Source organism: Maniola hyperantus, chromosome 21 (genome assembly GCF_902806685.2).
Source record: "Maniola hyperantus chromosome 21, iAphHyp1.2, whole genome shotgun sequence".
NCBI classification, from domain to species: Eukaryota; Metazoa; Arthropoda; class Insecta; order Lepidoptera; family Nymphalidae; genus Maniola; species Maniola hyperantus.
The window spans coordinates 4,803,345-4,815,915 of NC_048556.1; the positions used below are offsets into that span (position 1 = coordinate 4,803,345).

General features: G+C 35.8%; 3 protein-coding genes across 3 annotated transcripts; 1 reads left to right on the forward strand and 2 right to left on the reverse strand.

Annotated features, from left to right (window-relative positions):
* Positions 1–1,918: 1,918 nt before the first annotated feature.
* LOC117992401 (uncharacterized) lies at positions 1,919–4,041 on the forward strand. Its single transcript, XM_034980092.2, has 2 exons — positions 1,919–1,958; positions 3,067–4,041. Exon 2 carries the CDS (start codon positions 3,073–3,075, stop codon positions 3,409–3,411), a length of 339 nt encoding a protein of 112 aa, XP_034835983.1. The 5' UTR covers positions 1,919–1,958; positions 3,067–3,072; the 3' UTR covers positions 3,412–4,041.
* Positions 4,042–4,310: 269 nt separating this feature from the next.
* LOC117992402 (uncharacterized) lies at positions 4,311–8,094 on the reverse strand. Its single transcript, XM_034980094.2, has 3 exons — positions 7,970–8,094; positions 6,168–6,303; positions 4,311–4,431 (listed from the first exon to the last, which is right to left on the reverse strand). Exons 1-3 carry the CDS (start codon positions 8,051–8,053, stop codon positions 4,322–4,324), a joined length of 330 nt encoding a protein of 109 aa, XP_034835985.1. The 5' UTR covers positions 8,054–8,094; the 3' UTR covers positions 4,311–4,321.
* Positions 8,095–8,758: 664 nt separating this feature from the next.
* LOC117992403 (uncharacterized) lies at positions 8,759–11,922 on the reverse strand. The gene is made up of 4 exons (XM_034980095.2): positions 11,865–11,922; positions 11,306–11,361; positions 9,590–9,725; positions 8,759–8,894 (listed from the first exon to the last, which is right to left on the reverse strand). The coding sequence occupies exons 1-4, from the start codon at positions 11,878–11,880 to the stop codon at positions 8,782–8,784; spliced, it is 321 nt and encodes a 106-aa protein (XP_034835986.1). The 5' UTR covers positions 11,881–11,922; the 3' UTR covers positions 8,759–8,781.
* Between the last annotated feature and the right edge of the window lie 649 nt (positions 11,923–12,571).

Sequence of the window (12,571 nt, forward strand, 5' to 3'; positions counted from 1 at the left end):
AACTAAGTACTTGTATTGCGATCACTGTGTATTATCTACCACATCTACCTAGTACCTATCTAAACCTTTGGCTGTTGGATTGAAAACTAAAGCTTCGTAAAGCTTCGTATCGACTTAAGACAGCCACGAATCAGCTGCGCGATTGCGGGAGAATGACAGCTACAATGTCACGATCGCAATCACCTCTGATTGGTTGACGCTCGCTCACTATTGGCTACAATGCATAGTTGCAACAAGAATTGCACAAATTCAGCCAATCACAACAATTGAGATTGTAATAATGATTGATGCAGGTTTCCGTAATCGAGATTTAGATTTAGATTTAGAGTTATTCATTTATTGCAAAGAATTCTCAGTCCAAACTTCAAACTGTGCGTTTTATGAAGACGGACGAAAAGACGCATCCTACTATATTAAATGAGCAGCACTAGATCACGTTTAATGACTTTATTGTCGAGGCTGCTGGAGCTGAGTCTATTTAAAGAAAATAAATATGGAGCTTTATTAGTAAAAGTAATAGATAAACTCCTTTACAAAGATCGGTATTCGATAGGTCACCTTGAAAATAATAATCTAGAACACTCGTTCATTAGCCAGTAATGCTATCCGGAACTAGGAAGCGATAGACTCAGGAAGCTATGGCTTGCCCCTAGCTATGGTGTGAGCTTTTATATACAAGTACTTATGCTTATGGAGATAAAGACTACATTCGATTGAGTTTGGTATGCGACGGGGTTGTCAAGGCAAACGACTGCTTGAACTTTATTTTTTATGTGATTGAGAGCATTTCGATATACCTACCTACTTAATTATTAATTACAATTTGATTAGTGTGGTTAAATAGCGTATGGATATTTTTCAAAATCAAATCTTTTTATTGTATTAAAAAAAAAAAAAGATAATAATAAAAAAAAAAAAAACATATTTGCAATTAAAAAAAAAAAAAAAAAATCGAAGTAAAAGTTTTAATTGAATAAATAAATAGGTAAATAAATAATCGTAAATAATAAAATATACATATATTATAACGTTATTGTTAGTGTTTTATTGACTCTACACTATTTACTTTAGTGATAGATTTTATTTTTCAAAAATACGGCTATTTTGCAGGTACCTAAGTGGGTACCTATACTAATAAGACGCACTTTAAAGCGCACTTTGACTTTGCTCAGACTCATGATAGAGTGTAAACGAGACCAATTTATGATGGGCTTAGATAATCTGTCTCGTTTTATTATATATATTATATACTGCATATATATTATTTACTCTATATGCAGTCTGAGCAAAGTCAAAGCATTCATTGGATCAGACCTCACGCACAGATTTTTCCGATTTCGTGCGTTCATTTTAAGTTTCGTCTCTTTTGAATTTTGATTACTTATTTCAGTGCCACCAACTTATTTGTTCAGGTAGGCAAAATCGGAGCTAGAGACGCGTCAGCCGCCATTTCAAACCCACGCGGACAAAGTCGCGGTTATCAACTAGTATTTAATATATTAAATCTTCGCTATGTTGAAAGAATTTTAATTCCATTTTTTCTTGGCGAATTTCTTAAAAAGGAATACCAAATTCTCCACTAGTGACGCTGTCGCCTGAAAAGATAATTTGGTGGTACTACACTGTATAGTACGCGACAGGTTGAAATGGCAATTGGAGAGGGAACGCCCCGCACAGCCCCCTCACTGACCCAATTCGGACGAGCGCGGATGACGTGCGGGTGTGCGGGACGTCTCCCTTTCTCATACCTCGATTGCCGTCTCAACCTGCCGCGGACTGTAGGAATGGTCTTAAGTGTGATCCTGTCAATTAATAAGCGTTAAGTAGTTACAGCTAAACGGCTCAATACGGAAGTACAGGAAGGTTGCATGTACTAGCCTTATATACGCCAGTGGAGCGGGCGCCCGCGCAGTTATAGTGATTGTGTTGACCGTGAGTCCGTGACTTAACCAGTGCTGGTTGGTTTAGTTTTATTTATATTTATAATCTGTTAACTATTATCTTGGTGATCGGATCTGAAGTGGTATTTTGGTGTTATTTGGTTTAGCATATTATTTATTTAGTCTGTCAGTTTTTACTGGTTGACGTCGATTAGTCAGACGTAGATCAGTTTACCATTTTATTATTATACATTCCAATATTTATAATGATTTTAACAATTTACTATCAAAGGTTACATTACAGTTAATATTGGGACCCTATTGGGGCACAGCAATGTTCGGGTACGGTTTTGGTTTGGCACCGCATTAATCGTCAAAGAAGTAGCTTGCTTTATAAATAGGCTTTATAGCTTTAAGTTGTTAGGAGTTTGACAAATAACTTACTGTTGCGATGACCGATGGTGTTTGCATGACAAAATGTGTATGCTTCTCTATTGCAAGAGGCAAGAGTTATTCATTACTCATGTTTAATGGAATTGTCTGCCACAGAAATGGACACAGAACCTATCGCTCAATATCGTATCGCCTTAGATTTGAATCATGTTAAACATTTTACAGGATCTAACGGCCAAAAGTAAATCAATTTACTTATCCGTAACAAATTTCTTAGGGTCACAAAAAAGACCATAGGTAGGTACAGTTTTTGGCAAATAACAGCGTTGAGGTTACGAATGGAATTCTTTATTAATTTCGGCCGTAAGGCAATAGAGATGTTATTTGGTTACCTAACCAAAAGTTGTAAAAATGTTTACAATTCTTTCCATTCTGTTTACAAGTGAAATTGGAAGTTAGTGTACGAATGTTAGAAAACAATTATTATCATTTGAGTAAAGAAACATATTTTTCCCAAAAGCTCCAAAGCCAGAATTTCTTTATTCCATTAAAATAAAACGATCCTTGCTTTTGTAATAATTTTTCTCATTAGGTATCTTGGTATTCAATTATGACTTAACTTTCTCTAGGATTTTCTCAGATAACGCAATCTAATCTAAAAAGTCTAGATTAAGTTAAAAGAGAAAAAGCCTACAGCCAATAATTCAGGAAAACAAAACTGTCAAACTGTTAGAGTACCTACCTACAACAATATAATGTTGTTCTTTTTCTCACTAATTTTTCTTTTTCGCAGATCACAATGCATACTATCACCATCATAGCAGCTCTCATCACAATAGTTCAGGCGCGGCCTGGCCTGTTTTTCACCCAAACTCTGGGTGCTCCAGGGATAGAGTATGCCCAATCCGGGCCCTCTATACATCCCCACCCTGCAGTAGAACTAAACGCTGCAAACGAGGCTTTACTACCACCAGAATTACTCAAATCTAATTCGTTCTATAGTAACCCAGCCATCGCTTCTGGATTGGCAAAGGAATCTTGGTTCACGAAGAAGGAAATGCAAGTAGTAGAACGCGAAGCTGAGAAAATTCCAAGACAGCGGATTTACGATATTGTAAAACACGCTGGGTTCATTTAAAAAGAACGTTTTACTTTCTAGGGCGCCATTAGACGTTTCGTTTAAAGTGAATTATTTTGTGAGATTTGTTGCATCTGTGATCTGTGATCCTGATAACAAACTCATAGCCTCATTATTTATAGAATTTAAACCGTGTCTTGCTTATAACTGCTATTCTGCTATTTGTGATGTTAAATTCACTGAAGACCATCATCGCGTCACTGCTTTGTCGATGAGGCATTAAAAATGAAACCAATAATGAAACGTCCAATTTCGCCTTTAGGTATCTGTATGTTATTGTATTCATCATATTTTTTTACTAGTCCGTTTCAGCAATAGGTATACAAAAATATAAGGTGTCTACTACTTGGTGTTACTGTAATTAAAATTGTTTAAAATTTTTACATCATTGTTTTTATGCTGTTATTTATAATACTTCTATTGAAAGAAATTATCGTAATTTTGATATTGCACTGTAAATAATATGCACATAAATAATAATTTTACCCATAGTTCTAAGTTAGTTTTTTTATTTTTATTTAACTATGTTTTTAATATAATAAAAATCGACTAGGATTTAAGCAGTATACTGTGATCTCGAACAATAAGTACGTTTTGTAAGTTATTGTACTATTAAATATTTTTTTTGTTTTTCAATTGTTTTTTTATAACTTATCAGTTATCTAGCATTTGCCTTCGACTTCGGTCGCCTATGTCTATAACTATATCCATGTAAATAATCACTTCCATCCATTGCTCCGTTGCGATGTGATTGAAGGACAAACCAACAAACTAACAAACAAAGACACTTTCGCATTAAAATATGGATACTTTCCAATAATTAACGTTAATGTTGACAATAATAAAAAAGTACATATTAGCTTACTTCTTATAAATTTCTTTACATATGAAACAAAGTAAATAGGTCAAGCTATTTAATCATATTCTTGCGGTCGCATTCCGCCCCGTAGGCGCTCTTCTTGAAACTTCTGCCTCGTTTACATGTCACCCAGCACTCGTGTACGGGCTTTTGAACGAAATCTGTTGAAAAGCATACGTCGTAGGTTAAATTTAAAATAAAACCAGTCAAGTGCGAGTCGGACTCGCACATGAAGGGTTCCGTACCATCGTAAAAGATATAACACTATGTACCTACTTTTTAATTTCTTTTAATTTGGCCGCTTTTTTGAAGTTTTTATTATTTGTTTTTGTTGCGGCAATAGAAATAGACCCTCTGTGAAAATTTTAACTATTTTATGAGATGTAGATCACTGACGGACAGAAGGTCAGACAGACGGACGGACAGCGGATTCTTAGTAATAGGGCCCCGTTGGCACCATTCGGGTAGAATCCTAAAAAAGACAGGTATATATTTAAAAAAAACTTTGCATTGCACAAATTATTGTATCAACTGTATGTAATCTAATATAAAAACCGTACACCTATTTAATTTACGAAATTACTAACAAAATAATTATGCTAAGATTGTAGGTGTCTAGCTAGGTATGACATGACAACAAAAAATATATCCAAATTATCAGAAAACGTTCAAGTATTTAGTATTTTAATACAAATAACATATCGTATTATACAAACAACTTTGAATCATTAATCGAAGCTTTGAATCGGGCGCCGGCGTGGGTGTCCTTTGACTAGATTGCTTTGACCTTTTAAGTAATACTAAGCTAGACAGGGTTTCTTTATCTTCTTCATGTCACCTAGGTCTTAGTAAACTGGTTTTTGTACATGCGTCACATGGCAACAGACGTCTAGTCATAGTTCTATTAGATTAGATAGAACTATGACTAGACGTCTGACGTTTGGGATGCAACTTGTGTAGACACTTTAGCTGCATCCCACATTCAGGCGACCTCCTCTATGGCGGGTGCAGCGGCCATCAGCGCCGAACAGGCCAAAAGGCGCAAATATGAAAACCTCGATGGGAGCTTCGTATTCGTGCCTTTTGGTGTGGAGACCTTGGGGCCGTGGGGCCCGGGGGCTCGAGCTCTTTTTGAAGAAATTGCGAAAAGAGTTATCGAGTCAACCGGGGACCCGAGAGCTGGCAGCTACCTTGGTCAAAGAATTAGTTTGGCCATCCAAAGGGGTAATGCTGCCAGCATCTTGGGTACAATGCCTCGCTGCGGTGGTCTCGACGAGGTTTTAGATTTAATTGAATTTATTTTAGTTTTAATTTAATGTTGTTTTTTTTTTAGATTTAAGTTTATTAATAGTTTATTTGTTAACCATTGATAACCAAATAAATTCACCATTTACAATGTTATTTGCTATGCATGGTTAAAAATTTACTGTTTAAGTTAACTAAAATATTATCGCGAGCGATTTACTCTGTTGAGTCGAGTTCCGTTTGCCACGTCCGAAGAAATTGACAATACGACCTTTCTAATAAAATAAAAAATTAAATCGGTTAAGATTTGACGTAGTTATGGATTCCGAGTAACACCACCAAAAGAAAAAAAATAAGTATGAGTCGAATTGAGAACCTCTCGAGAACCTCCTCTTTTTTGAAGTCAATTGAAAGGGTATTCATTCCCAAGGACGGCAGAAATACGTAGACGTCAAATTAATGGCGTTTGCCTGTGCATACTTAGCAGGATACTCTCCGTCACTTATTCCATACAATATTCTCAAAGTCTATGAAATGTTGCAGACACATTTTAGAAACTAATCACCGACGCGGAAGGTAATTATTTCATTTTCTCGCCTTCATAAAGCCAGTCTACAGAGACTGATAGTTTTTCGATCCAGTTGTTTTTTACCTTTTTTGCTATCACAGTTGAACTCGTGCATGTCACACGTGTCTATGAACGTCCTCATCTCGCCGCAGGAATCGATTCCGCAGATTGGCACTTGATCGTGTCGGCAGATGTCCGCTATTTTGCATTCTTCTTCTAGCTGCGGGTACAAAAAAAATACCTAACTAAAGGCAGAAACAAATTATAAGACGCAGCTGACGGACGGATAAAATAGCCTATGTCCTTCCGTGGGATGCAAGCTATCGCTGTACCAAATTACGTCAAAAACAGTTAAACAAATAGGCTGTGAAAAGTTATCAGATAGACTCATACGCCGACATATAGACAGACAGACAGATACTCTGTGATATGGATATCACGAGTGCACCCACCATCGTGCCCGCGGTTTGATTGAGTTTACGAATATTATAAGAAAAATTCAAAAATGGCTCATATCTACTCGTCTGCAATTACCTACCGTTCCACCCTCTCTTGGCTTTGTGGGTAAAAGTTTTGGAGCTATAAGTATTTTAAGTACCTACTCACCTCAGAATTTTGCCTGCAAAGCTTCAAGTCTTGTACGAAAACTTTGTTTACATCGACGCCAGACGAATACCTACACCGTGTCATGTTGTTGTAACTTGTAATACCTACTAGTTAACATAATTAAGTTCTGCACATTGTTAAAACATAAAAAGTAATTTAAAGTCGTTACTCATAAAAATCTCTGTTTCTGACTTGTACTTATTTCTTGGTTGTTGTTTTTAGGGTTCCGTACCTCAAAAGGAAAAACGGAACCCTTATAGGATCACTTTGTTGTCTGTCTGTCTGTCTGTCAGGAAACCTACAGGGTACTTCCCGTTGACCTAGAACTCGAATGATGAAATTTGGCAGATGAACTAAAAATTTGTATTTTCCATATTTTCGAAGTAAGATAACTATATCAAGTGGAATATCATTTATGAAAGGGCTTCGTCTGTGCATTTCAAAACAGATTTTTATTTATTTTTATGCATCATAGTTTTTGAATTATCGTGCAAAATGTCGAAAAAATAAAATACGTAAATTATAAAAACATTTTGAAACTGAATCAAGGTAACGTTGGCTTTAACTTATTTGCGTCTAGAACTACTTGAAAGTTTCGAAAATGAATTTAAAGTTTAGCTTGGCTTAGACTGAAAGTTAAGAAGCTAAGATTTCGAAACGTGAAATACTTTAAATTCCTATTTTTAAAGCCATAATAGCCGAGTGGTTGAAACACGCCTATGAGATCAGTCGGGTGTTCGATCCCGGGCACGCATCTCTAACTTTTCGTGGTCATGTGCGTTTTAAGCAATTAAAATATATCACTTGCTTTAACGTTAAAAAAATCGTGAGGAAACCTATATGCCTGAGATTTCTCATGATGTTCTCAAAGATGTGTGAAGTTTGCCAATCTTCTTCTAATTCTGAGAGGAGACCTGTACTCAGCAGTGGGCCAGCGCATCGCGGCGATGGGTTTGATGATGATAATTATTAGAACGTAAAGACGCACATGCAAACTGTGTGTGTGTGTCAACTCCCATCGGCGGTGTTCCCACTACATTACAACATGGGGTTATTCAAGGGGCGGACCATAGATAAAATTCACTCATCTGTGGGGCGGACCCACAAATTCCTAAAAGGCCGGCAACGCATCGGCAGTTTCGTCGCCATCGGCAGTGCTGCAAATGTTCATATGGGCGGCGGTAATCACTTAACATCAGGTGATCCACCTGCTTGTTTGCTCGTTTTCACTATTAAAAAAAAGAAGTTTTTTGAAAAGATTTATTTAAAACACGACTTACCTTAGCACCGTCGATGTGTGCACTACAAATTTTCAGTTTCAGTAAAAAACAAATCATGAAACGTATAAATGTCGCGGCAATCATTCTAAGTACATACAATTTCTATAAAAATAAATTCGGTTTTCAGTTTGCATTAAAATGAATACATAACAGCTGTGGATTTCTTATTATATTACACAAAAAGTAGAGCATGCGACCAACTTTATCTTTTCTGAATAATCTTTTATTTTGAAACAAGTTTACCCAATCCATTTCATTTTTTTTATGTGACATATTTTTATAACATGTTTTATGGCTAGTTACTCGTATTCTGCTTTCGAAGGTCCCGTACCCGAAGGGTGCCAACGGGACCCTATTACCGCCTCCGCGTACCGCGTACCGCGTCCGTCCGTTCGGTTGTCTGTCTGCCTGTCAGTGGGCTGTATCTCATGAACCGTAATAGGTAGAGAGTTGATATTTTCACAGTCTGTATTTCTATTGCCGCTATAACAACAATAATAAAAATTGCAAAATGGCCGCCATGTAAATAAAAAAAATTAAAAAGTACGCAGGTACAGTACCTACGCGGCAGAAAATAATGTAGCTACATCGGCCTTTAGAATGACATTTCGGCTTTGTAGAGCGTTGTCTCTGTCACTCATACCTATATGACGTTTTGTCGATCTCAACGATAGAGACAATGCTCTACAAATCCGCTTTCTCCTTCTAAAGGTCGATGTACACTATTTTCTGCCGCGTACTGTAATCTTGTACGATGGTACGGAACCCGCGTAAAAAATAAATAAAAGGTTTGATTTTTAAACCTATATATTTCAATGTCTGGCTTTCACGTTTAAATTACAATCCGTTCTGTATTCTGGCTTTTTGAACGATCTTCCTCTTTTGCACGTCACCCAGCACTCGTGGATTGGTCGTTGCTTGAAATCTGCAATTATTATTAGACAATAGTATATAGATCATAAGATGCGATCTTTCTTTCTACTATTCTATTACACTGGTATTCATGGTCAAGATAGGGGCTTCTTTAGGGGAGCTGTAGGACTGATACTATGTCAGTCAGTTTATCCTTTTATATTATAAAGATTAATAATTTAAAAAAAAACCGGCCAAGAGCGAGTCAGACTCGCGCACCGAGGGTTCCGTACTACAGTCGTATTTTTTCGACATTTTGCACGATAAATCAAAAACTATTATGCAAAAAAATAAACAAAATCTGCTTTAGAATGATATATTCTTCTATGATACCGCACTTGATATAGGTAATAAAACTTACTATTACCTAGTACTTTGAAAGTTGAAAATACTAATTAAGTATTTTTCCATGAACACATTTTAGTTTTTTTTTTGATGTAACTACAAATTCAAGGGTTTCGGATTTTTTCCTTTACTTGTGCTATAAGACACCTACTTACCTGATTCTAGGTCAACGGGAAGTACCCTACATAAGTTTTCTTAACAGACACGACTGACGAACAGACGGACAGACAGACAACAAAAAGTTGTGTTTTTCCTTTTGAGGTACGGAATCCTAAAATTTTCTAAATGACCGCTCACTACGACGATAAAAAAAAAATTAAAACCCGTTATTTCTTGTACGACGGTATTTTTTTTTTCACATACCTTTTTTGCTGTCGCAGTTAAACTCATGCATATCGCAAGTGTCAATGAAGGTCCTCATTTCACCACAAGAGTCGATGCCGCACATCGGGACCTTGTCGTGCACGCAGAGGTCTGCTATCTTGCATTCTTCTTCATTCTGTAATAGTTGTATCGCCAATTAAAACAGTTCCTTACTTTCCCCCATTTTATTTTGATTTCACAAGAAACATCCTTAGGCTAGGGACCAATAAGCAGAGTTCCACGATCGGAAACGCGCGCACTTAGTAAGTATTTCTTATTTCTTCAATGCCGCGCGGATAATAGGGAGAGGGATACCTACTGGTATTTTCTTCGTATTCCTTGCAGGACGTGATAAGGGGAGCTAAAATGCAACAAATTTTGTCCCAATATTGGATGAAAATGGTAGTCTTCGAGATTTTTGAACAATAATAACGTTTTTTCATGAATCACCCAGAATTTCACAATTAGTCCTTAAAAATCTCTATCCAATCAAATTGTTCTATATGGACAAAAATAAGATAGTAAGTACCTAAGCTTTACCGGACCTACTCACTGAACTTTTTTATGACCTTTTGGGCATTAAGTGGAAAATTGTTATTTAAAACGCTGTAATTTTATTCCGAACGTTCCATATTTGAATGTTTGAACAAAATTTCAATTTAAATTCTTTTCTACATAAAACTTCAGCCAAAGCAATGCTCATTGACCTATTTACGTCCTAAGTCGAATAACGACTACCTATACTTATTATCCCAGTAGACCGAGTGTAAAATTGATTCGACATTATCAGGGATAATTCAGTTTGGTTTTGTATTTTTAGTTTAAACTATGATCGATATAAAATATAAAATACTTAACAATAAAATAACAAACTCTATTCATTAATGGAAATAACTAATTTTGTTCCTCTATTCCTTTTTGTTAGACTATATTAGTTCAACCAAAGATAATATATTAAACAAGGTTCAACTGATCAAATAATCCGAAAATAAAAACAGTTTTACTCGTATTAGATTGCACGCGGTAACAGATCGGACACGTAATAGAGAGAGCCAGTGTGTGCCAGACCTTCGTTATTTTATAGAAGCTGAAATTTTGTCTGTGTGTATTGCCTCCAACACAGGGAGGAACGATCAGCGACTATGACGTTTGGATCTGGGTGGCTTTGGGCTAAAGTAAGCAAAGTATAAAGTCAATATTTAAAAAAAATCTTCGAAATAGTATTAGAAATCACGTCATGCATTGCCAGACACCTTGTGTCGTGGCAACCCTCTGCCCGACGCCCTTAAAGTTTAAACTTTAAAATTTTAGGGTGTCTGGCAGGGTGTTGTAGCAAGATACGATGTTTCCGATTTGTTAGTCTGAGCCGTCTAACAGACCGGATTTTCTTCCTGATTGTTCGATTAATCGAACTATCGAGTCTAACAGAACGGAATAGACAATTTTATTTGACTACAATTGCCTGCTCAGGCTGCATAGCATGAGTTTCTTAAGGCATTTTGCACTACCTATGCTACTACGATTCCAAGAAAATATGGATAGCGAAAATTTTTGTACTGAATTTGGATGTCTTTAGAGTGTTTTATCCGAAATCCGAATACGATAAAATACAGCGGTCTAGTAATAAGGCCATTTCAGACCTTTGTTGTCTTGGATTCGAAATGAAGTAGTGCTTAAGAGCCTTGCATTCTTATACAGGAACTGATTTCTCCTTACCTTAATACTCTCACTATGAGTTGACACGAACGGGAAGATCACTAAGGAATTAATAGCTGAAAATAATGTAAATTCTTACATAAAGCAATTAATTTGGTAACAATTTTAGTATGGTTGAAAATACCAAATATAAAAATGGATAACATAAAAAAAGTGCGAATAGGCTCGTGCACCGAGGCTCCTGGACCTAGTCGGGTATTCATTTTGACATTTTGCACGATAAATCAAAAACTATTATGCATAAAAACAAATAAAAACTTGTTTTAGAATATACAGGTAAAGCCCTTCCATATGATACCTCACTTGGTATAGTTATCATACTTTGAAAATTGGAAATACTAATTATTATTCGTTTGATGTCAATAAAAATGACTCCTATTTTGTTTAGCTGGAAACATATAAACTTGTCTCTTATCAAAACGAACGTTTTCAAATATCTACCTTAACATGTTTTAGTTGGATCTTCCATGGAGATTTTGTCTTCTGAACTCTTAACCTTGTAGCATACAAAAACCATTTTAAAAAAATATGTATATAAGAAATAGACGCTGAAACTTACCTAGTAAAATTAACATTATCTATCATTTGTTGAGTTGTATTAAACTTTTCATATTGTAAGTACAAATTAAATTATTTCTTCACAAAATTATAATAAAAACAACAGCAATATAACACGCTAAGTTTTAGAAGTCATAAATTTTATTCCAATTTTGTGTTACTACATTGACTATCGGAAATACATATTTGATGTAGGAATAAAGAGTGTTTCTTGTCGATAAGATTATATACATAGCTGTTATTGTTGAAACCCGCCGTACCCGCCTGGGTATAAATCACCAGCAAAATTACATTACTTCTCAACGTCTCTATGCTTTATTATGTACCTACTAGCCTTAAGCCGCCTTCAGTTGAAAGGAAATTGAATCAAAGACTGTTTTGCACAAGAATGCTTCCATTTACGTAAGCTGTGTAGAAGTCTGCTAATTTTTACAGAAGAATGAAAATAAATATTGATCTTATTAATATTTTTACGAAACAAAGGAAAACGTTAAAAGTTTTATAATTTTTCAAATGAATAGTAATTAATTGAAATACTTTATGCCCTGCCATAATAACGCCGTTTTTAATTACAATCCAATTATCGCATGTGACGGCTGTAATAGTGCAATTTACTATCTGAGAGCCGTATCGATGCTGGTAATTCAATCACGCTGCGCTTAATGACTATAAATCACGTTAAGAAATGTACGTGGATTAATACATTTT

What these genes read in the sequence shown, in the direction of transcription:
- LOC117992401 (XM_034980092.2), top strand. Translation starts at nt 3,073, where the DNA reads ATGCATACTATCACCATCATAGCAGCTCTCATCACAATAGTTCAGGCG.
- LOC117992403 (XM_034980095.2), bottom strand. An exon ending in CTCATAGTGAGAGTATTAAG is followed by an intron (nt 9,726 to 11,305) that starts GTAAGGAGAAAT and finishes CAACTATTACAG; the next exon opens with AATGAAGAAGAATGCAAGAT. An exon ending in TAACTGCGACAGCAAAAAAG is followed by an intron (nt 8,895 to 9,589) that starts GTATGTGAAAAA and finishes TAATAATTGCAG; the next exon opens with ATTTCAAGCAACGACCAATC.
- LOC117992402 (XM_034980094.2), bottom strand. Translation starts at nt 8,053, where the DNA reads ATGATTGCCGCGACATTTATACGTTTCATGATTTGTTTTTTACTGAAA. An exon ending in CACACATCGACGGTGCTAAG is followed by an intron (nt 6,304 to 7,969) that starts GTAAGTCGTGTT and finishes TTGTACCCGCAG; the next exon opens with CTAGAAGAAGAATGCAAAAT. An exon ending in CAACTGTGATAGCAAAAAAG is followed by an intron (nt 4,432 to 6,167) that starts GTAAAAAACAAC and finishes GCTTTTCAACAG; the next exon opens with ATTTCGTTCAAAAGCCCGTA.